The sequence below is a fragment of the Porites lutea genome, chromosome 8 (assembly GCF_958299795.1).
Source record: "Porites lutea chromosome 8, jaPorLute2.1, whole genome shotgun sequence".
Classification (NCBI taxonomy): Eukaryota; Metazoa; Cnidaria; class Anthozoa; order Scleractinia; family Poritidae; genus Porites; species Porites lutea.
In genome coordinates, this window is record NC_133208.1 from 25,358,789 (window position 1) to 25,384,424 (window position 25,636).

Here is a 25,636-nt window from a genome sequence, read left to right on the forward strand (position 1 = left end):
TTTGCGCTATTAACTAAAGCGGTAAATTGTGGTGAGCATATTCATAAAATTCTTCATGTCTCTTCAGAGGGTCTCAATAGGGTGGTGGCTTTTACGGTTATCGGCTAAAATTTTGGCTCTTTTACGGCTATCGGTTAATTTTTTTCAGTTACGGTTAACGAAAAAGTTAAAAATTAACTTCTTTTGTTTCAAAAAGTTAAATATTAATTAACCTGTATTTTTTGAATAAAGGTCTTCGGATCATCTCGGGATGAAATAAGCTATTCTTTCGAAAAATTTTAACATTTTATAGATTATACTTTTTATAAAGCATTCCACTTCTAATATTATTTTACACTTAGACATGTCAATAGTCAATTTAAAAATAATCTTTGTGAAAAAGCAAAAGCAGACACGCGAACGCTCAACTCAAGGCCGGGGCGCGACATTCATTATAACAGAAATGGCCGTTTTCATACTAGAGAAGGATTATTCGTGTGAGACGGGTTATCCGTTTGATGATTCGCGTCAGATAGGTAATACGTCTTAATTTGAAAATGGAATAGTTTTAAGTTTGAATGAACAATCCGCCTGACTTTTGAAGACGGGATTATCCGTTCCAGATAGCCTGTGTACAGCCGCCCCCTCCCCTCAGAAAAACTCGGGTGTCTGTGGGGAGGACGCGACTGTACACAGGCTGGTCTCAGACGGATGATTCATTTCTAGCTCTAGTGTGAAAACGGCCAATAACAAAATTCCCGTGTCCAGTGTTTTTAATGATAGCGAAGGACTGTAGGGAACGACTGTCTGCCGTTGCCTTGTCCGTTGGCCGCATTATTCTGCGTGGCTAATGTGTTTCGGGTCACGTGGTCCGAGCGAGTTCGCCACCGAAATGCCTTGACCGAGATTGCGTGGGAAGACGCCATACGGGGACTAGGCATGGCAATGTCTACCGTAGCGTCAGAGAAAAACAGGGAAATGTTGTTTATTGGCAACGTGTTTTACAAACAGTGACATCTCTGCGTGTTGTTTCGCCAGTGTTTCGAGGGCACGACCTCCGGAAAGAAGCACACTTTCGCTATGGAAAAAATTAGTTCCCTGAGAGAGCGCTGGATGGAGCCAAGGTCTTGGTTAAGGCGCTTCGCCTAACGTGCGTACGGAGTCACACTAGCCGGGAAATAAAAAACGCAATCATAAGTGAGTTTAGTACCTTCCTTAAAAGTAGCAAATCTAGGGAACACTTTCTTTTACGGTTAACTCTTTTTTACCCTAATTACGGCTAACGGTTAAAATTTTTTAATTTTTACGACTTTACAGTGGCGGATCCAAAGGAGGGACCCGGGGGGGCCGGCCCTCCCTTATTTTTAGACCAAAATGAGGCCCGAAGGGCCGAAAAAAATTTTTTTTGGAGGTTGCTCCCCTTTATCACAGGGTCTGGATGACCCCCTCCCCCCTTACTTATCTGAAGGTCTGCATCCGCCACTGCTTTATTACAAAAAGTTTCAATTTTCAAGGAGGGGGAATGGATTGATCGGTTCTTCATATCATTTCGTGTTTCAGTTTGTAAACAGCCATCGATTGGAATGCTAACAACACTGAATCAATGGAACTAAAATCCTTTCCCAAGGCAAAGAATGCAAAAAAGTTAGTTAAATACCCCCAAAACCAAGATTTCTTATGGTCACTCTATAGAAAGTATTAAGAAGGAAGAGAAATCTCTTTATCATTTGTATCATCCAAAGTTTCTAGTTCTTGCCCGATATTAAGCGAATAACGTTCGATTGCATTTACTTTGAAAATACATATTGTTCGAGATGACTTATCACGAACAAAAAAAAATATTCACAGTTTTGATAAAAGTTATTGAAGCATATGAAATGTTTCTTCAAATGACAACTTTCCATTTTCATTAATAAGGCTATCCCTCATTGACTGACTGTGTACTCGACCTAGACTTTGGTGACCGGCTGCTGCATTAAAGCGAATGTTGAAATAGCTGATACCTCAGCAACGTCATGTAAGTAGCCACTTGATGTATGTACGAGCTCCACCTGCCAACTTCGTTGAATTGAATTTCTTGGTCCTTTAATAACTCAAGCATGTTTATGCCATGCAAGCCAGGTCTTCGGCTAGGTCTTATTTGTATAAGGCCCGTTAATCGACATTAAGGGGAAACAACTACGCAACATGTAATTGTGTTTTCGGTACAACGAATATCGTAAGGTGTAGATCAACGAACCATCCACACATATAAAATGTGTTAAACCAATGGTTTGCACTAGATTCGCCACGAAAGTTTATTGACAAAGGTATTTATTGCCTGAGAGTAACTGAACCGTGTGAATCGGCCCTGAGATATGCACTGAATGTAGAAACTTCAAACTTATGCCTTAATCTAGAGACAAAAATGATTCAAAAGTGAGCCGAAACTTAGAGCTTTATTATTATTATTAGGATTCACATCAAATTTGCAACCGGAAAAACTATAAATATTCATGGGCTTATATACAGGGAATAAGTCAGTTAGTCGTGAAGAAGCGGGTAAATCTGCATAATTATTTGCCGATGTGTTTGCACTGGGATGTAACTTTTGTTTCAAATCTGACTGCTATTCACATCTTCTATCTCCTGATTTATTCCCTGTTAAAAGGTAGGTGAGTCCAATTTGCCGCGACTAAATTTCTGGTAAATCCAGTTTTTATGTAAAAAGAACATTTATTCGTTGTAGAGCTCGGGAACAAATCTGAAAAAAACAACCGTATAATTTATTGGCCAGCAGCAGACTAGTGAGGCGAAACCACACAGAAAAATTAAAGGAATTTTTGTTCCTCAAAAAAAATTCCAGGGTTCGTGCTCGTTTTACTATGGCTGTGATCATACTACAAAGTTAAATCACGATTAAGCCATTAAATGTACAACCCAAAGATGTTCATTCTCAGATCGTGATGGATCGAGATCAACCTCTGAGACACGGCAGGGGCATTTAGTCGTGTCGGGAGAAACGGCAGGACGAAAGTTTTCAAGGATAATAATCCAAAAACCGGCGTACTTCCTCTCTCCGGCGCAGAGGCTTCCGCTAGGTATCCCAATAAAAATAACAATAATCGAAAAATAGATAGCGCGCGGGGGACGATGGGAAGAGGGGAAAAGTAGGCCTCGCTTCCTCTCTTTTTCCTTCCCATCGTCCCCCGCGCGCTTTCTTTTTTTCCCTCTCGCCAGCCTCCCTAAGGCACAAAGAGGCCTCTGAGGCAGTTTTCCAGAAACGTAAAATGATCCGAGGAGAGATGGGTACATTAGTTATCTAAATATCCATCAAAATCCCTGAGTTGCGATCAAGGGGAGGGGCCTGGACGAACGTCTATTTTCTTCCTTCCCCACCCCATCCCACCGTGCTAGCGGTCAATGAATCACCCGCGATTTAATATATTCTTCCACACGCTCGACGGTCTTTTAAGAGGTAGACTTCGCCTCAGGTAAGGGAATCCGGGAAATGTTTTGCTTGCAAATTCCGGAATCCTGGTCTTTGGAATCCGAAATACATCTCAAGGAATCCGGATCCCACTAACGATTGGAATCCGGAATCAGAGTTCCAGTGACAAAGAATCCGGAATCTATGGAATGGAATCCAGAATCCAAGACTGTATTGGATTCCCTTACATGGGGCGATACACTGTTTACAGTCCTCTTTTTTTCACTTAAGATCGTCGCGCGAGATCCAGCACTCACTGTCACTGGGAGCCATTTATTAATTGGTTTCAAAATGTACCAAGGGGGCGGGCGTCGAGGTTTACAGCGGTAAAAACTTGATAGTCATCTTTAAGTTATACTGCGCGCTTTTGATCATATTTGCATGGAAAAGGCGCGTTATAATTTTTAATTATTATTATTATTACTCGGTCAAGATGGTCTCCCGGTAGTGCTATTTCTCGAGCATCTTCCGAGAAAATAGCGAACTGTAACCAGTGTATTGAAGAGAAATGATAGGTCTTTAAACATGCTGGGCTTACTTTAAAATCTTGTTTTCAGTTTAGAAGGTCTAGAGGAAAAGCTATTTCAACACGCTATAACCAGTTGCAATAATACTTGGGACACTACATCTAATTATTATCCCACCTCCTTCCCTTGTCAAAGTTCAGTAGCAATTAAACACCGTGATAACAGCTTTGAACAGAGGGAAGGGAGGAAGCGAGTGTTGTATCTTACAGATGTGTGACCAGCAGCGATTTGAAGTAAAAAAGTCTGGCTTTTCGCCTTAGAGTATCAACAGTTTTGCAAGTGGTTGTAGCGTTTCATGATTCATATACAACTCTCTAAGTTCTTAAAACGGACCGACACCTCTACAAGATGGACACCTGGTTAAAATGGACACACAAACGTGCTTTTTCCTGACTTTCTTTACTCTTTTTAGTCGACTCTGTTTAAAGGCCGATTTAGACGGTGACGATTTTTGCTTACGACTGTCGTGCGCAACTAGCATACGTCATCACTTTCGACCATCCACCCGCGCACAACTTTCACTAATGACATCCACATATGTGTCGTACGGATGTCGTGGGTCATGACGTATGTTAGTCGCCCACGACAGTCGTAAGCAAAAATCGTACCGTCTAAATCGGCCTTAGGGCGGACATCTCTCTAAGACAGACGCAAAAAGCCGGTCCTTGCCTTTCTTAACTTCTTTTTAAGGATCTAATAATTTTTTTTCCTATTTATCGAAAATGTATGCACATGTTATTTTTTTCTGACTTTATAATGTCGTCCGAGAATGTCGAATCGTCGTCATGATGTTTTTAAATGCTTTTTTTAAAAAATACTTTAAGTGGTTTTAAGTTACATTTTATCACAGTTTTTTATATTCAAATTTTTCTTTGCTAAAACACAGGATGGAAAACAAGGGCTACGAGTCGATAAAAACTGACGATAAAGACTTGGAAAACAATGGCCGGCATCCTGCTGATTCTGCAAATTTTCTTTCACTTTTGACCTGCTGGTGGATGAATGGCATATTCAGAACAGGAAACAAACGGCCATTAGAGCAGTCTGATTTCCTGCCACTTAACGAAGAAGACAAAACAAAAGTTCAAACAGAAAAACTTCAAGAGCAATGGGATAAGCATGTACGCGAATGTAGTATCACCCCTGGTAAACAGCCAAAGCTTTGGAAATGTGTTCTAAAGATTTTATCCTTTAAAGAGGTTTCATTTTTGCTAAGTTTCTGGTTTATAGAGTCAGTCTTCCGTATTACGCTTCCTCTTGCTCTTGGCCTACTACTTGCATCGATACATTCTACAGAAAGGAATCAGCCTCTTGTGGTTGGTTGCTGTTTATTTATTGGAATCGCAGGAGTATTATCCGCTACCACCCATTACGCTGGTTTTAGATGTGATCTTCTGGGCATGCGCTTGAGTAGTGCTCTCAAAGGGATTGTTTATCGCAAGGTAAAGGACCTCTAATGGATTTTTTTTGTTGTTGTATTGTTAATGTTGTTTACCTTTTTGCTGTTACAATCACCAGAATCTTAAGTTCTTTCGCGATAGAGCGGTTTTCGTTTGACCCATTGAAACTGACTACGCAAGAAAAACTGAAACAGAAAGCGAACAAGAATATAAGAACTTGATTAGTTAAGTGAACATACTCAGGCTATGTTTACACTATATCGCACTGTGCCGACACGATTTCGGTTTTCAAAGAAGTTCGCAAACCTTGATTGTGACGTTACGTCAAATCGTGCCGAGTGATGCTTAGTACACCAAAAAGGACTGAAGTAGAGAAACCTTAATTAAAATTCTCCAGTTAAGCGAACGCAAGGGAACCTAAAAAAAGAAAAGAAAGAATATCAAGAAAAATTAGGTAGAAATTAATTACAAATGCTCTGTATAACGTGAAATTCTCTTGTCATTTAAGCGAGGTTATGTTAAAAACAATATCAACGGAAAACTATCACCTTGGTATACTACGTCACACTTATTACGTTTTAAGTTTCACTCAATCTCACAGAATGCATTTATTTTTAGAAAGCTTAAATGTTTTGAACCGCTCTCATGGCAAAGAAAATGTGCTTAATATTCAGAACTGACAGCCGGGTTTGCTGACAAGATGACTTTTAATTTTTTTGCAGATTCATTTACTAACCCAGCAAAGCCTCCTGAAAGCAACAACGGGCAACCTTATTGACCTCATATCAAACGACGTCCAAAGAATCGAACTGACCACCAGATGGATTTTTTGCTCTTTCTTCTTTGCTTTAGAATTTACAGTTGTCATTGTTTTATTGCTGCACCTCATTGGCTGGCCAGCATTAATGGGAGTTCTCTTTCTAGTGCTGATGCTTCTCTGTGTCTTGATAATTTCATTTATCTGTGCTGGGATGCGCGTGGAAACTGCTGAGGCATCGGACAGGCGTCTTTTGTTAATGAATGAGCTCGTGACTGGTATACGTGCTCTAAAAACACATGCGTGGGAAGAATATTATCAAGAAAAAGTGAAGGCTGCGAGAAGGTGAGTATAAAGTTACGCTATGTTTACATTATAGCGGATTGCTTTTTGTGCCGACCCAACTGAAAAATTATCCGGTATATATAGTATGAACAGCAACGACACAGAACTGCAACAAGTCGTTCACACACGTTGAACACTGTGCCGGAGCGGTTTGCCAGGAGAGTTTGAGGGACTAAATCCCAGATCTCACTTCTGCAGATCATTTACTTCCGTTTCAGTGGGTTCCACTCTTCGCGCCTACTTATTCACTTCCGCGACGGTCCGAATAGGTGGTCATACTGCACCAAAGTATGGCACAGAACCCCTCCGCTATGTGACGTCACTCCACTTTCGAGATCGGCACGGCGCTGCTTCGATCCGTCACAGAAATCGCGCCGAAATCATCGCCGTTCTTGTGTGTAAACAAAAGCCCTGTCCAGTATGATTTTCATGGAGGCGCAAAAGTTGACCAGTATAGTGTGAACAAAGCCTTAATTCAACCTTACAGTTATTTGTTCCAAGAATCCTCTCTACTCGCCATCCCTCTCTTGCTCCGGCGGACAAGTAGGAGAGGACCCTGGGAACGAGGCTGATCACACAGAAAGCAACATGGGAACTTTTCATTGAATTATCTGGGTGGATGTTCCTTTATGTTAAATACAGTCAGAATATCCAATGCCAATGTACATATTTATTCAGACGTTGTATTCTGTATTATCACTGCTTAGCTTAACTCCTTTCATCGTTATTTGTCAATCGTTAAAGCACATCCCTTTGCTTAGAAAATCACTTGAAGCCTTTTACAACACATTCTTGACATCTAGTTTAGCTACCTTTAAGCATTACTTAGTCAATAGCAGCAGTGCCTGTTCTCCAGGCAATTAATTGTGAGGTATTTGTAATATGTGGGGTATTTTAATCCACTGGTGGGGTATTTGATTTTAATTTTCGCACTAGCTTGTATTTGCTCAAGATATGCTCTCTATAAGCTAATATTGTGCTGTTCGTATCAAAAAAACTTTGCCCACAGTATATTTCTATTTAGTATATACTGAAACAGTGGATAGTGTTTTTCGCGCGCTCTGATTGGCTACTCAATCAGTGAATATCCTGCACTATTCACTGATTCACCTCCAGTTCCTCCGAGCGAGCGAGCGTTGCCAAACTCGCGTAGGTTGCGAGCAAAATGCCTTCCCGTTTGCTGCCGTAACAAACTAAGAAATTTCACAACTAATCAAGCAAGCTATTTCCGAAATACATGAAGAAGGTGACGAATTTCGGTTTGGAAGTTTTAACAGGTAAAACTTTGTCTTTTTTACTTGAATTTATCGATAAATCCGGTGAAAAAGTTTTTTGTTTACAAATGCAAATTAAGCTTATAAGTCTTGCGTTACTTTATTTAGTTGACTTGCTCATAAATAAGCTTAAAACTAAATTTAATAATCTTTTTTACAGAATTATTTTAAATACAAAAAGAATTCACAACTCCTTTTGAAGAAACTTTCCCGCAAGAGCTAAACAAACGCCTTCAAAAGTTTTATTTGTCGCTAAGAAAAAGCGACGACCTCGGCCGTTCGGTCATCGCGCACAAAATTGTAATCGTTGGCAACAGTAAATGAGTTAAAAATCATCATTTTTGTGCTCAATTATCTCACTGTTTTAGTATATACTAAAACAATTATTCACCTCAGTGTCGATGGCTAGTATTGGATATTTACCTCGCCGCTTCGCGGCCTCGGTAAATATCCAATACTAGCCACCTCCACTTCGGTGAATAATTGTTATATATTCCAAAATATACCAAAGATTTTCTTATTATTCTGTCTTGAGCAGGCCTTTATACACTCAATAATTAATCCCAGTCAGTAAAAAATTCATCTACAACTGAGAAACCATAACCAAACTTTCTTTCTTTTACCTTCTAGAGCTGAAATATGGATTATTATGAAAAAGAGCACCCTGTTATCTATCATAGATGGTGTTTGTTTTACGGCGGCCAGTGCAGCAGCGTTCCTTTCAGTTTTAGCCATTATTTTAACAGGCCAGTTCATTTCGAGGCCCACAGCTTTTATGCTGCTTGCCTTTATGTTTGCTCTAGAAAAGATGGTGTTAAACAGGCTATCAACCTCTCTTCCTTTACTACTTGAGTTGCCTTCTACCCTCCAGAGGATCGAGCGCTTTCTTTTAATGAACGAAATTCCCTTAACACAACTCGAATACAATCGGAGTTCTTTTGGGCGAGAGAGTCGTCCTGGATTGGCGCCGTCGATGGAGTCTTTCGCAGACGATCATCGGACTGTTAAAATTGTTAGCTCTGAAAACAAGGATGAGAAAATAGATTTCACTTTATCAGTTTCTGGTCTAACGTGCAAAGTGAATAGCCTTGGTGAAAAGCTTCTTCTTCAAGATGTAAGTTTTGCTGCGACCAAAAACAGCCTCACCGTGATCACTGGTCAAGTAGGCAGTGGAAAGTCAACTCTTTTGGCCACAATCGCGGGAGAGGTAATAATAACAAGTGGTAGCGTAGTCTGTCCCGGAACTTTAGCTTATGTGCCACAATCGGCGTGGGTTTTCTCTGGGACCGTCAGAGAAAACGTCCTATTTGGTGAGCCTTACAATGAAGAGTGGTATACTAAAGTTTTAGAGGCATGTGCGCTAATCGAAGACATCAACAGATTTCCCAGTGGCGACAGTACCTTTGTCGGAGAACATGGTATCGTGTTGAGTGGAGGTCAGCTTGCCCGTGTCAATCTTGCACGCGCAGTGTACGCAGATCCAGACGTTTATCTACTGGATGATCCTTTAAGCGCCGTGGATGTTAGAGTAGGTGAACACATATTTGAACAGTGTATCTCTAAGCTTCTACGAGACAAAATTAAAGTATTGGTGACACACGAAAAGAGGTACATGGTGGCAGCTGATCAAGTTTTGGTCCTTTACAACGGGTCAGTAATAAAGAAAGGCAGTTTTAGTGAACAGTCAGATGCAGAGCAAATTCTAGATACTATCAGAGATGTATCAGTCGCCGCAAAAGAGGACAAAAAGAGTTTTGGAGAAAGAGATGAAAATGGCACGTCACAAATGCGTTTCAGAGGCGTCCGTGATGGATCTGACGAAACTTTGGAGATCTCAGAAGAAGAAAGAGCCACCGGATTAGTCTCTCCTGTTTTGTACTGGAATTACATTCGAACTGGAATAACTACATTGGGCGTGACTCTTTTGATTTTACTTTGCGTGGTGATCCAAGGTGAGTAAGCGTTTTTGTGGCGTGCGTGCATGTAAGATCATTGCATAAATTATGAAATAATCATGCACTCTTGCGACCATATAATAGCGGGGAAAGGCGTTATAAGTACTTCATATAGTATTAATTATCACGTAATGGGTATAATGGGTGTTAATGTAGAATGGGTAATCAGTCAATTTTTGATCGCTATCTTTCTGAAGGAGCGAAAATTACCATTATGAGATTCGATTCTTGTGCATGGGTGGCCTAAGTTTGCGACCAAGTATATTTGAAAACGAAATGGTGGTGAAAAAAAGGTCTTCTTTGCGACAAAGTTTTCTAAGGACTCCAATAATGCAGGACTAAGTGCTGTTTATGTTAGGGTGGGTCGATGATTCATAGTTTGCTATGTGTTGCGATTTTTTGAAGATGTGTACATACGATGAAATAGAAGAACGCTCTTATAAGTCTCTCTTGCTTGGAGATTAGATAAGAAATGAGGAGGCGATTAATTCTACACGAAACAGGATTTCCTCGCTAAACGTTTTTCACGTCCTACTTTATCGACGGTCGAGTATTCTTCAGGATATTTACTTTTTGCATCGTATTTGACGATTTGTTTCTGAATTGATTGAGTACGCGACTATGAATACATGAAAATCAAGGGCCTCGATTCGAGAGAAATTATATCATTGCCAGAGAGCAAAAACGTGATGAACATCACTCTGAACATGGCGTGTCGTTTCAATCATCGTCGAAAATAAACGGCATGCCCATCACAAGACTCATTGCATACAATGAACGTTTACAACACCCGACCAATTAGCCTCACCATCGACGTTTTGCTCATTAAAGTATTCAGTCACTTGTTCCAATGTAATCAGCACTTTCAAGCGATAGAATTCGTGGACCGATCCGTTTCGGAAAAGCTCTGCATTTCCGCATTAATCTTTCCCAAGTTTTCTTCACAAAACAACGGTCACGCTGATCACCGGCTTCCACAGTCTCTGTTAGGAACGCCTAGGGCCATGACTTTCTTTTTGGCGCGCACACACGAAAAAAAAAAAGAAAGAAAGAAAGAAAAAAAAAAAGAAACGCCTGCATTTTTAGAGTCTCTTGTTTTCTCGGTGGAGCGCCACGCCTCTAATTTGATTTTCCGAATTATTTTATTAAACTTCCTATTTGAGAATGACAGCCTTGCAAAGTCGTTCTTTCCTTTGTCAGTTACTATCCGTTTTTTATTCAGGTTCTTGGGAGTTGTTTGGGCGGGGGCAAAAGTGGACTGTTTTACTTTTTCCCTCACGGCGTGTGGTCCTGAGGAAGGGGACGATAACTCGCTGTCTCGGGAAAAAGTACAGTCATGGCTATGTTTCCCTCTGCAAAAGTGAATTGGCCGCAGTTGAGGCTATTGATTTGAGCATTTACGTCTGGGATAGGGTATATAAAAAAGTGAGTCACGTTTTTTTTTCTTTCCGCTTCTTAAGTTCTTTTGTTTACATTGTAGGTGTTATGTTATTGCCAGAAATCTGGTTATCTTTTTTGACGCGGATGTCCTGGAAAAACCAACAAGATGAAACAACACTACAGGTTTACGCCAGCCTCGTGGCCGCTTCCTTCTTTTCCGGTATAATACGCGCTAATCTTTTGTACAATGCATTACTCAGGTCAGCCAGACAACTGCACGATAAAATGGTCTCATGTCTCCTTCGGGCTCCAGTTCTATTTTTCGATACAAATCCTGCTGGACGCATACTCAATAGGTGCTCCAAAGACATCGGCCATATTGACGAACTTCTACCCAAAATGTTTTTACATGTCATCCGAAATTCGTTGGTCCTCCTTGCCTCAATATTGCTGCCTTCGTTCTTGAACTTTTGGCTGTGTCTGGTTACCATTCCATTTATAGCTGCTTGTCTCTACCTCACACGGTATTACTTGAATACATCACGAGAGCTCAAGAGACTGGAGTCAATCTGCCGCAGTCCTGTTTTCTCGCACTTCTCGGAGACCATGGCCGGTTTGAGCACGATTCGAACCCGGAAAAAGGAAAGAGATTTTATAGAGCAGTTTTACCGGTAAGTATTTTACAGCTGCTTTTACATTTCATGTTATTCGGAAACGTCACGTAATGACAGGCAATTTGCGAAAATGCAAAATTCGACAAAATGTACTGAAATACTTCAAATCGTAAAATACTGTGTCAGATAAATAATGAACATTCATATCATAATTTTTGAGTGATCATTTGTTGTTTTGTGGTGCTTTCATACTGCTGTTCTTTGCACACCGCTGTCACCGAACTAACACTCGAAACAATCACACACTGAAAGTGCCCATCACCTAAAATTTAATATTTTCTTATCTGAAACTACACCTCCATGGACCTAAAGAGCTAACAAACATGAGAAAATACTTCTTATGGCTATGAAAAAGACAAGTCTAGAAACCTTCATTCATCTTAACAAAACAGTACACTCACAGAAGTTTCAAAAAGAGTTAAAGTATTTTAAACTAGGTATGTGAAAAGGGTACCAAAGTCAGTGCAGGATCCAGACCTTGAGGTAAGCTTTGGCCTAAAAATAAGGGGGAGGGTCCCGATACCCCTGGTTCCCTGGTTCCGCCACTACCAAAGTGGTAGAATCTAAAACGTAAGGGGTTGTTTGCTTGCCCCCAGCAAGATGAGAGAGGCAAGCAAACAACTTTTGGGGGCAAAACTTATCGAAATCACAACAGTCTGGAAGGTTTAAGGTAAATGAACATTATTTCTTTGGCCAGTACAGTGCATTTCGAATTTGGATCAAAAGACACAAAATTTCTTATGTTAGGGCGGATTTTGAGAAATCAATAAAATCAACTGCCAGACCACTGGTTTTATATGCACTTTTGGGCTATGATCTGTTACGTTAATATATACATGTGTTACTATCTTTTTTTCTATTTGGTTTTATTTTCTCGCACCGGAAAATTTTTTGATCTCTAGACATCAAGACCTGCATAACCAATCGTTTTACATGGTATCAGCGTGTACTAACTGGGTTGGAGTCAGAGCTGATTGCCTGTTTACCGTATTAACAACTGCAGCAGCCTTTGGGTTTTCTTTTCTCGACCAAGATCAAGGTAAGGACAATATCGGGCATCTTACGACGGGAAATTGTTACTCCAGTTTTACGACAAGCTTTCTGCGCGGAGACAAGTGCGATGATAAAGACCTTAGCTGAATATATAGCAACGATGGAAAGCTACTAACACTTAAATGCATCCGCTTTCTATAACACGTATTACCAGTTCTGCAACTCGCAGAAAAAATCCTGTCTGAAAATTTTTGTATATACTTTACAGCTTTACTGCTTAATTCTTCATATCGTAGGAAAGCCGAATCCATTAATTGCTTTATTATTCATTCAAAATAATTCCTAGTTTAAAAACATAGCTGAAACATGCTAACCTGCATCGATGTTAAGTTCATCTTCGATACTGTACGTTTAGGTTTGTCCAGCCCCGCAAATATTCTCCAAATAGCAGATGTCGCCCTCCGAGTTGTCTTCTTGCTGTTTTTGCCATGTTTTTAGCTATTATTTCGCCTAGTTCCAGTTCTTTCTCTTGAAACGAGTGAAATGTCCCCCATTTTTTTTTTCACAACCAAAACAACTCAACCTCCTCCCCAGGTCTTCATGGTAACGGTGCCTTAACCTGTAGAGAGCTGCATTTTTGACGTTATTTCCTCGTTAAACACAAAATTCTTCCAAATTTGATCATTAGTAACGGGTTATGGTGAATTATGCGTGTGCTTTTAGCCAATCGGAATTGGGGAAATATTTTGAATGAATAATAATGATGTTTATCCAAATTCACTTGCAGCATTTACTGGTCTTGTCCTGGCGTACGCCATCAACATTGGAAAGATGTGCCAACTTGCTGTGCGCCAATTTGCAGACGTTGAGGACGCCATGACGTCTGTCGAGCGAGTCATGACTTACGCCAATCTCAAACCTGAGCCAGGATACAACATCAAAGCATTTCCGCCCGTCAACTGGCCAAACGCTGGCAACCTGAGTTTTAGTGATGTTTCTTTGAGGTATTACCCAGGTGGTCCACAAGTTTTGAAACATTTATCTTTTGATATTGGAAAGAAGCTGAAGTTAGGAATTGTTGGTCGCACCGGAGATGGAAAATCGTCAATTGTGGCAGCTCTTTTACGCATGCCTGAGGCTGACGGAGAGATATTCATCGATGGCGTCTCCATTAAAGGCATTCAACTGCAGGAGTCGCGAAAATGTGTTTCAGTGCTCAGCCAATCACCTGTCCTCTTAAGTGGAACAATAAGAAAAAATCTTGATCCTCTGCAGAAGCACAGAGATGACGAACTATGGAACGCCCTTGAAGTGGTAACAATAAAAAATTTGGTTAAAAACCTGGAAGGGCAACTTGACTACGAGCTTTTAGAGAGAGGCGAGAACCTTAGTGTAGGTGAACGCCAGTTAATCTGCTTAGCTCGCACGCTACTGCAGCAGAGTAAAATCGTCATCTTAGATGAGCCAACGGCGTCTGTCGATCCTAAGACAGAGCAAATAATCTGGACCACCGTGCACGAGAAACTGAAGAATTCCACTGTGATCACTATAGCTCACCGACTGAACACTGTCCAAGATTGTGACATAATTCTAGTATTAAAAAAAGGCCAGATCGCTGAGATGGACACCATTGATACCCTGCTTGGACAAGAAGATGGGATTTTTTACAGCATAGCCGCTTCTCAAAACTTATTACATGAATAGCCCTTTAATGAGTTTTTTTTTCATTTATCGTTCTTCAGCACTGCTTCGATTCAGCTCTTGGACATGCATTTTGAGAAGCGGTGAATAACACTAGGTTCAATTGACCACCTAATTCAATAAGGTGTGTGGGAGACCTCTTCAGTTGATCTGATGACTGGAAACAAGTGGAATGGTTCAAACCGTTTTTCACTATTGCAGGATGCTACCCCGAGTAATGGGGGTTCCCCCGTGGGCTGACTCCTGACCCCCTGAATTAGGGTGGGGGTGTGCGTCATGCTTTCTAAAGCCTTTACCCTATTTGTATAGGTAATAGCATGATTTAAAGTGATATTTGGTATTTAGTAGAATGCAACTAGTGGTCTATTATCAATGCTGGGTTCTGATTGGCTGAGCTGACTCAGAGCCCATTCGGGCTCGATGAATAATTGTTAAAAATACCACGAGTGATATTTCGCAATTATTATACGTAATTTCGCAAGCCAGTAGGCGAGTGAAATTTGAGACAATTTTGAAGTATCACAAGTGGTATTTATGCCAAATATCACGTACAAATCATGCTATTATTTGTTTATACTACTACCCACAAAAGGTTTGTAATTTTCACATGTAGGTATTTCAAATTTAGCTGAAATACCACACTGCTCTGAGCCAATCAAATTGCAGAAATTTCTCATGTAGTAGTATAATAGATCTAAATATTAACTGACTTTGCCTACCGTAATCCACTCCCGAGCTTAAAGGTTATTTTCTTAAAAATTTTACAGTCTTACTCAGTGAAGAAGTCTTTCATGGAAATAGAATAAGAGAGAAACGACACATAGGACCAGTATCCAATAGCTTTTGGTCAGATAATATAAAGATAAGGTTCAGACGTCCCATAGACGGAGTAGCTTTTTCTTATGATCTAGTGAAAAAAGCGTTCCGATTCCGCTTACGACTCCGTCGCTTACGTTCCGCCCCCTGGGGGAGGGGGGTACTCCCATACATTACCTATACGGGTATGTGCCGCCCAACGGGGTCGTGATTTTGAAGCTCCTGATTTAGAACGGGGTATCCATTTCAGAGGTGTTTTCTAGAACAGGGTATAATATTTCGAACGCACGAAAGCTCCAGTTTTGTAAGCAGCCATTTGAAATTATTCAAGGACAGACTGCTTTTAAAAATACGGTTGAATGCGTTAACAAGCAAACTGTTGTACTCTTGTTGCACCCTGTGTTTCAGCGAGCCGGGGGAGGGGCGTATTTTGGCGCGAGCCGCAAGCGCTGACTCCGCCATCTTGGCCCATTTCTAGAACGGGGTATCAGTTTTAGTGCGAATTCTGGAACGGCGTATAAAAAATTGGCCCATTTCTAGAACGGGGTATAGGGGAATTTTTTTGTAGAGCGGGGTGCCAATTTGGAGTCCCGGGCGGCACATACCTACCCAAAAAATATCCAAGTCCCCCCCCCCGGGCGTTCCGCTTATGACCTATAGTGAAAACCAGATTGTCGGAGTCGGAAGCAGAAGCAGAAGAGCCAAATCAATCACAAAGCGTGGGAACGTGCATTGTCATTGGTTTATCCTTCCGCTTCTGCTTCCGACTCCGACAATTTGGTTTTCACTAGATCCTAAGCGGAACGTAAGCGACGGAGTCGGAAGAAATGGAAACGTTCTGATTCTTCTGACTCCGATTCCGTCGCGCATATGACTCCGCTTACGACTCCGATTTTTGATTTTCACTAGGTCACTTTGCAACTTTCCAAAGTAAATATTGATAGCCTTACCGTAGGAAGCATTGACGTTGCTCCTGTCACTGTGGCAAGAAATTTAGGGACATAGTTCGATTCTAACTTGAATCTCCAGGAAGAGATCCACAAAACTTGCAAATCTGGGTTTTTCCATTTATACAATATTCGGCGTATCCGAAAGTATCTGTCCCAGGAATCTGCACGAACTTTGGTCCATGCTTTTATCATTGGTCGTATAGATTACTGCAACAGCCCTCTATTGGTTTACCCTCTGTTCACCTACTTAAACCGCAACGTTTGCAGAATGCAGCTGTTCGGGTTATATCTAACGTTTCTCGCTACAGTCACGTACCACCAGTACTATGTTCGTTACATTGGCTCCCTGTCAAATTTCGTATTGATTTCAAAATACTTGTCATGCACCTGGTTACTTGATTGGTTTGATTGCAATTAAAGAACAGCCGCGCTATAATCTCTGCTCAGCTAGCGGTCTTATCTTGAAGTATCCTAGTTTAAAACTGAAAAAGACTTTCGGGGATCGTGCTTTTTCATCTGCTGCCTGTATAGTAAGTTATGGAACAATCTGCCCTTCACATCCGTCTTGAAGACAGTTTTGAAAGTTTTAAATCTTAACTTAAAACGTTTCTTTTCTAGCTTTTGATATGTAATGTTTTTAACCTACTATGAATATACCGGTATTTAGTGTATTTATCTTTATTTAATTTTTAGCGTTGTTTACTTTTAGCCTCAATTATTATGCTCATTTTAGCTTATATTTTCTTTTAACAGTTACGCCTTGTCACGCTCTTTTGACCATATTTGTATGGAAAAGACGCGTTATAAATTTTTAATTATTATTATTATATTATTATTAATATTATCAGATAAAATTAGGAGATGTGACAATTTGATTCATTTATGGCACGGAATATTGTTCTTTTTAAGGGTCCTTAAAACATGTGAACATGTCAAAATTTGAAGTGAAATTGCTGTCTCTCCAAAATAATTATAAGAAGTACAGAATCAAAGCTGGAAAGCTGAAAGCTGCCGATCTCATTAAATAAATTGTAAAAAGAACATCCAGTTCTAAACCCTCAGGCTACAGAAATATTTCAGAACGAGAAATTATTCGTCTTTAAATCTCAATAAACAGCATTTTGCGAAAAACACAGTTGTAATTTTCCCCAGAACGTCTTCAAGAAATAATCTCCCGGATTTTTATGTCTGTAGGGACGAAATCGCGTGAGCAACTCGTAGATTCTGGCCAATTGTAGATTATGTTATTTTGTGTTTATCAATGTTAGTTTTTAAAGGTCTGCAAGGGTAACTGACATAGTCTGAATCACACAAGTTATACGTTGACGGTTTTGCTTTCTAGTGCCAGCTTAAATATCTTAGATGGGCTAACTCTTCTTCTGAAGACGTCGAATATGTAGAAAAACACATGTAGATCACATTTGACTATAAATAAAAAATGTCTAAAATGGATCGCAGTGAGAGAAATTCAAGTCCTTATATATTGGAACAAAATGCTGCTTGGATTGGTATTTGTTTTATTTTTCAACGCTTCATCTTTATCCAAGACAGGCGGTTGCTCTTTCTGATCTCAAATTTAGCGGTCAAGATGCCTCAACCGGTCTTTTAAACATTTTTATGAGAAGACAATCGTGTAGGTCAGTATATTACGGAAATAAAACGCAATCTTGGACAACAAACAGAGAGAATAGGCCAATGCAATGCTATAGTCATTTTATTTCACTCTTGCACTAAGTCTAGCTACTCCAGAAAACAAGTTTGAACAGTAGGCCAACTTGCAACGAAATGGATTATTCTTCTGTCTTACTCATGATTCTTGTGGTACCATTTATCAGCGTCTGTATGATCCTGACAAATGAATTAAGAAAATAAGTTTCATGATAACATTTTGTAACGAAGCAGATGTGAAAGGAGATGACAAAATAGGCATGCCTACAACCTTGGTTTAAAGTCTTAGGACACTTTAGAAAATTTGGCTCCAAGACACACTTTGCAAAATCAACTCGTGTTTTTTAAAAATTTGGTAATTTTGTTATAAGAGCTTATTTCTGCTGCCCCCCTCTCGCCCAAGCAATGTCGATTGTTTTAAAACAAGACTTGAACGAATAACAACAACCCTGCACCGGGGGGATGGGGAGAGGTAAGGCCCCCCCCTCCCCTGTTTCTTGGAAAATAGAAAGGCATACTTAGATAAGAGTCTCCAAGCCTCCACATTTAGTCCCACCCCTCCCCCCCGCTCAGAAACATCTTAATGCATCACTTTAGATCTCACTGTGGTTTCATTGGATTTGCTAACGTACCTCTACAGAAAACGCTCATGCAAGTTCTTGTAAGAACTTATCCGTCCATCTTGCCAGCAACGCTTTAAAATCTGAAACAAATTATTTATTTAGCTAATTTTTTTGAGCATAAGTTTATGCAATAGGAAATGCAGGTCAGCGTGGCCGAGTGATATGCGTGTCGCACTCGTAATCCGGCGAGCTCGCATTCGATACCCGCTCTGGCCATTTGCTGGATTTGTTCTCTTTCGCCCCAAGTTCAAATCCTCAGCCAACTGGTTGCCTCCTGCCAGTTATATTTGGATCTGGATTATTCTTATTTTTTTAATCTTTCCAGTGGAGTTTCTGTGAACTAGTTGGATAAGTTAGTGCACTGAGATCTCCATAATTCTTTAATAATTCAATAATTGTTTCATTGAAACGAGACAAATGTTCCGCAATTTTGTATCACTACCGAAATGTAACTCAACCTCATCCCCAGGTTTTTTCGGTTAATTTTTCAATAATCTGGCAATTTGCTGCTCGATTGACGTCATCAGTTCACACATCGCAAACTTCGTCCAAATTTGGTGGACAGTAGCTGGTTATGAAGGATTATGCGTGGAATTTTAGCCAATCAGAAATGGCGAAATATTTTGAGTGAATACTAATTAGCAATTATTCAATTCGGCTTTCGTATCATCTCAAGAATTATGGCGATCGAGGAGGGTTTTATCGGCCGAGGCGGATAACACCTCCGAGATCTTCATTATTCTTCAGATGATACGCAAGCCGAATTCGAGAATTGTTTTATCATTCATTCAAAATAATTCACCTCCGTCGATGTTAACTTCATCTCGATAGTGCTTGTTTATCGGGAAGTTTAGGAGAAAAACAACTGTTCAGGTCTGCCAATGTACTCCAAATAGCAGATGTCGTCCGTCGAGTTGTCTTCTTGCTGTTGTTGCTGTGCTTTTAGACAATAGTTCGCCGTGAAACGATTGAAATGTTTCGACATTCTGTACTCACTAACAAAACAAGTCTAACTCGTCCCTAGGTCGTCTCGGTTAACGGTTCAATAATCTGTCAATTTTTCTGCACGATTGACGTCATCAGTTCAATACCGCAAAATTCTTGCAAATTTGGTCGACAATAGCTGGTTATGATGAATTATGTGTGGGATTTTAGCCAATCAGAAACGGCCAAATATTTTGAATGAATAATAACAAAGGGTCTCATTGGGTGGTAACTTTGAAGGTTTTAGGCCCGGTTCAGACGCAGATCTTTTCATGAGGTTAACCCCATTGAGACCCTCCTAACAGGCCATATCCGAGTTGCCCCAAAATTGTGTTTCAAAGCGAGGCTAGGTGAAAAATCGTTTATATGAAAATGACTTTTTATCCTAATGCAAATAAAACTCATTTTCATAAGTACGGTCTCGCACTTAGCCTCTTTTCTAAAGTGCGAGTTTTTGTAACTCGGAAAGCCAAATCTTCTACAGATTAGCTCTTTTTAACAGCGGTCATATTGTTATGTGTAATAAGAGATGCGCACTACAAAGCCAGTGAATCACCTTAACTCATTTGACTGACACACACTGTTTTGTAATAAATATAAAGGGTTGTATTTTTGCATGCTAGCTTACGTTTAAACAAACGGCGCAGATCAGGTCCGTTAAGAAAATCATCCACTTTTTGGTCATGGTCCGTGACATCGCGTTTTTCTTCAAGTTTTAATGGCACAGCTGAAATGTAAACAAAAAATATTTGACAAGGAGAATTAAGAAAAAATTTATCTCGATTAACTATTATTATTTCATCAAGTCTTAACAAGTAAGCAAAGTAATTGACATGGAAAAAGTAGTTGGGGAGAATACAATGCATGAATAAAGAGAACATACTTGGAAATCCCCAACACTATAGTGTGTGGGTTGGCGGAATATTCCTTAATGTAACCTTTAACGACAATCCGCCTTTATCAATCGATAGCAATTATCGCTTCTGTAAACTTATTGATGTCTAATATATATTATTGGTTCAAAATATTTCTTCTCTTCTGTTTGGCTAAATTCTCCCGGCTTATTCGATTCTTCATGTTAACCAGCTCTATTTGTTGACCAAATTTGGAAGATGTTTGCCGACATAAGTCGATTCAGTAACGTCTATCGTATTTATATAAAATAAAAGGGAGACGCAGAGCCCGGTGGCCTAGCCTTTTTTGGCAGCGCTGAGCTAGCCTTGTGGTCAGTTCAAAATCAGGGACGTGAGCATCAACGCAAAGTTTAGTTATAAATGCGACCACCAAATAACTTTCGGGGTTAACTTCTGAGATGACTGAGATACCCCCGAGATGGGGAAGAGCCACTGAAAATTGAAGGAGAAAAATCAGATCAGCTAAAACACTTTTCATTTCCAAACTATAAAATAAAGTTTTTATAAACGAAGAAAAATGTAATAAATAATTCTTTACCTGAAGACGAAACCACAGCCACCACGAGAAGGAAGCAAATCAAAAAGGCACAAGAAATCTTCATCTTTACTGACTGATTTTTATTTTCTGCAATAAAAATATTATCAAGGGGATGCAATCAGTCAGGTAAAATATCAAAGGACATTCCACTAACGGCAGGTACGCATCTACGACGGCAGAGTTTGATTGTTCAAGAAAGTAAAACTGAAGGTGAATCTTGTTATCATAGGTGCATTGATCTCTGGAGATCCTTGTCTCATATATTTTTCGGTTCTAAAAGTGACGGCTAGTACACTGGCTTTGAGAAGAAAAAACAAACTTCCAGTTCCATGCATTTACATGTAGCAATACACGAAAAAAGGTGAAATTGACCGATGATAAATAATTATTGCGAACGCAAAGGAAATTAAGACAACTCCACTCTTTTCACAAGAAGATCATTCATTGTTGGTTCAAATTTCGGGTATATCACTGGTTTTTTATTGATACAACTATATGTTTGCCAAATATGTTTCAGAGAAATTGTTGGAGCATAAAGCCACTAGTCGTTCTGAATTTAGCCTTGAAATCGGTTGTTAATTTTCCAATATTTTGGGCTTTGAATCTTCCCAATTGCAATGCCTACTAATTTTGAATTTCAAGCCGATCCACAACAGTGCTATTCTTCAAAAAGTGCCTTATCTTTTTGAAAAAAATATAAATTAGGTGGAAGGGGCGCGAGGATGTGTCCGTCCGTCTCTTTTTCTTTGCTTCTTTTCGTTGCAAAATAAAAAGCATAGTAGTAAGCTGTAAGAGTATTAACCTACCTTATATTATGTGGAAATTTCTCCAAGATGCTATTAGGGTTTATGTGATTGACTTAGGGTTTATTTTTTTCGTTTTTAGAGTACAATAGGGCTTGAATATACATTAGGTTCGATCAGGATTTTAAAACCTATCCTAAATTGACTAGAATTCTTCCCGAACAATTAACTGGTGGCTCGTTAAAGACATGCCGTTTAAGAGAACATTACAGCACTTTGATTGTCTCATGAGGAGTCGTATTTGCAGCAGTTTCAGGGCTCCTTTGAATTTCTTTCTACTAAGGATTGTCCAAACTTTTTGAAATGTGTCTTTGTTAAAATTAAACGTATTGACGTCAACAATAAAATAGCCCATTGAAAATTCCATCGATTGAGTAAAAAACATATCCAGTAGTTTTTCCCTGTTAAGTTTTAAACGATTAGGAGAAAGCAAGAATTGAAAAACCTATACTGAGACCAAACAGTCACAAAAAACAGTCAGCAGACTTGCACCATGCACTTTGTTTAAACAGACGACAGGTAAAAAATGATTGAAAAGCTGTTTGGAAACGGAAAAAGCTGTGAAAAACAGCTACATAAGCTATCAAATCGATTTTCCTTCTACTTACCAAGATTAATTCACTTCAATAACTGAGTTCACCTGCTTTAAGCACTTAGATACTCGACAAAATCCAACCAAGAACTAAAATGATTCGCCGTTGTTGAACGCCTATAGTTAGTAATACAGGATAAAACAATAGCAATTAGATATGACATTGGACAGGTGACATAATCCTACAGTCGGTCTCATCGAGTTTTCAGATTCCCACCACTTAGATGAATCAAAAGCAGGTCGAGTTTCTCTGTGATCAAGTTATGATTAAAGAACCAAATCAATAAATGACTAATTAGCTATTGAAGAACTGTGTATCTGATATCCCTTATAGTATAACGAGGCCCGACTGTTTGTGAACTATCGCATCGCATTTTTTCAGTGATCAGTCCAGCTGATATTAGAATTGAATCTGATCTGAAATTTGATTCTGCTAATTATGCTTAGTTTGAGATTCCATATTGGCATCAACTTAGTACTACTGTACTGTATTTTAAACTTCATAATTTCTGCCCTGGTATTTCTTCAGACTTGCATTTGTTTCTGCTGTTGCTGTACTTTTATTAAGGTTTGAAGGTATTGAGGGCTGTTTTCAGCTTTACTTTTATTGCTGAATTCCCTTAGGGGACTGAAAAACGAATTCAAATTTTGATTTAAATTTGTGGTCGCTTCAAGGAAAATCAGACTTCAGAAACTTGATAACACGGAAACAAATCATCCAAGAAATGCTTTTAACGGATGACTGAGACACCCGCTATTAAAAATTATGGAAAAAGTATCAGTTCAAGTTTTCTTTGAATGGTTGGTATATTCAACTTTTACAAGCCTCCATTTGATATAGATTTTATAGTCCTCTGCAGGTTGATGAAAACATGCAGCTTAAGTAAGGCACCCACGAGGATATTCCCGCACAAACTTGTTATGTATACCTGACAATAAGAAACTCTCGACTGCGTTCCTTCAAATTCATGAAAGATGTTCCCCTGAGTGCCAGTGTTTTCTAGTGTTTTTATCTTTATTTAATTTTTAGCGTTGTTAAGTTTAAGCGTCAATTATTATGCTCATTTTAGCTTATATTTTCTTTTGACAGTTACGTCTTGTCACGCTCTTTTGATCATATTTGCATGAAAAAGGCACGTTATAAATTTTCAATTATTATTATTATATTATTATCAATATTATTAGATAAACCATAGGAAATGTGACAATCTGATTAATTTATGGCACAGAATATCGTTCTTTTTTAAGGGTCCTTAAAACATGTGAACATGTCAAAATTTGAAGTGAAATTGATCGATGTCTCTGCAAAATAAGAAGTACAGAATCAAAGCTGGGAAGCTGAAAGCTGTCGTTCTCATTAAATAAATTGTAAAACGAACATCCAGTTCTAAACCCTTAGGCTACAGAAATATTTCAGAACGAAACATAATTCGTCTTTAAATCTCAATAAACAGCATTTCGCGAAAAACACAGTTGAATTTTCCCCAGAACGTCTTCAAGAAATAGAAATCTCCCGGATTTTTATGTCTGTAGGGACGAAATCGCGTGAGCAACTCGTAGATTCTGGCCAATTGTAGATTATGTTTGTGTTTATCAATGTTAGTTTGTAAAGGTCTGCAAGGGTAACTGACATAGTCTGAATCACACAAGTTATACGTTGAGGGTTTTGCTCTCTAGTGCTAGCTTATTAGATGGGCTAACCTTCTTGTGAAGATGCCGAACATATAGAGAAGTACATGTAGATCACATTTGACTGTAAATAAAAATGTCTCAAATGGATCGTAGTGAGAGAAATTCAAGTCGTTATTTATTGGAACAAAATGCTGCTTTGATTGGTATTTGTTTTATTTTTCAATGCTTCATCTTTATCCAAGACAGGCAGTTGCTCTTTCTGATCTCAAATTTAGCGGTCAAAATGCCTCAACTAGTCTTTTAAACATTTTTATGAGAAGACAATCGTGTAGGTCAGTCAGTATTACGAAAATAAAACGCAATCTTGGACAACAAACAGAGAGAATAGGCCAATGCAATGCTATAGTCATTTTATTTCACTCTTACACTAAGTCTACATTATTTTAACTACTCCAGGAAACAGGTGTGAACAGTAGGCCAACTTGCGACGAAACATAATATTCTTCCGTCTTACCCATGATTCTTGTTGTACCATCTATCAGCGTCTTAAAAGTTCTTGTATGAACTTATCCGTCCATAATGCCAACATCGCTTTAAAATCTGAAACAAATTATTTATTTAGTTAATTTTTTTGAGCATAAGTTTATGCAATAGGAAATGCAGGTCAGCGTGGCCGAGTGGTATGCGTGTCGGACTCGCAATCCGGCGAGCTCGCATTCGATACCCGCTCTGGCCATTTGCTGGATTTGTTCTCTTTCGCCCCAAGTTCAAATCCTCAGCCAACTGGTTGCCTCCTGCCAGTTATATTTGGATCTGGATTATTCTTATTTTTTTTAATCTTTCCAGTGGAGTTTCTGTGAACTAGTTGGATAAGTTAGTGCACCTTCCACTGAGATCTCCATAATTCTTTAATAATTTAATATTTGTTTTATTGAAACAAGTCAAATGTTCCGCAATTTTGTATCTCCAAATCGCAGATGTCGTCCGTCGAGTTGTCTTCTTGCTGTTCTTGCTGTGCTTTTAGACAATAGTTCGCCGTAGAACGAGTAAAATGTTCCGACATTCTGTACTCATTACCAAAACAAGTCAATCTCGTCCCCAGGTTTTCTCGGTTAACGGTTCAATAATCTGTCAATTTTTCTGCACGATTGACGTCATCAGTTCAATATCGCAAAATTCTTGCAAATGTGGTCGACAATAGCTGGTTATGATGAATTATGTGTGGGATTTTAGCCAATCAGAAACGGCCAAACATTTTGAATGAATAGTAATAAAGGGTTTCAATGGGTGGTAACTTTGAAGGTTTTAGGCCCGGTTCAGACGCCGATCTTTTCATGAGCCGAACCTAATACATTAAATTAAGCACATGAAATGTTTGGCGTCTGAATCAATTAGGAACGCCTATTTCAATTGCCGTTGTAGCCGCTGGGAATTTCTACTTTGGAACGGCTTTGATTCAGATTGATTTAGGATCAGCTGAAAAAGTGAGATTTGAAGTGCCTACTGTAGAAACTTTTTGACAGTTAGTATTAATTTGCTTTTTTGATGGTTGATGGTAAAAAGTTAACTTTTTCGACGGCTCACGGTTAAATTTTGGGCCGTTTGACTTCTGACGATTAACCCCATTGAGACCCTCAAAATAGGCCATATCCGAGTTGCCCC

At 39.3% G+C, this 25,636-nt stretch overlaps 2 protein-coding genes and 1 long non-coding RNA gene across 3 annotated transcripts in view; 2 read left to right on the forward strand and 1 right to left on the reverse strand.

Moving 5' to 3' along the window:
• The window catches only part of LOC140945411 (uncharacterized), a 249,903-nt gene that overhangs the window by 204,030 nt on the left and 20,237 nt on the right, over positions 1-25,636 (forward strand). The window lies entirely within an intron of this gene.
• Positions 1,899-14,457, forward strand: LOC140946659 (ATP-binding cassette sub-family C member 4-like). Its single transcript, XM_073395767.1, has 7 exons — positions 1,899-1,996; positions 4,862-5,417; positions 6,098-6,477; positions 8,382-9,703; positions 11,187-11,757; positions 12,663-12,799; positions 13,541-14,457. Coding segments are annotated over exons 1-7 (3,885 nt in total). The 5' UTR covers positions 1,899-1,994.
• On the reverse strand, positions 17,917-22,494 carry LOC140946789 (uncharacterized). The gene is made up of 5 exons (XR_012166859.1): positions 22,359-22,494; positions 20,948-21,034; positions 20,124-20,222; positions 18,521-18,591; positions 17,917-18,068 (listed from the first exon to the last, which is right to left on the reverse strand). It is a non-coding gene; the product is annotated as an uncharacterized lncRNA (long non-coding RNA).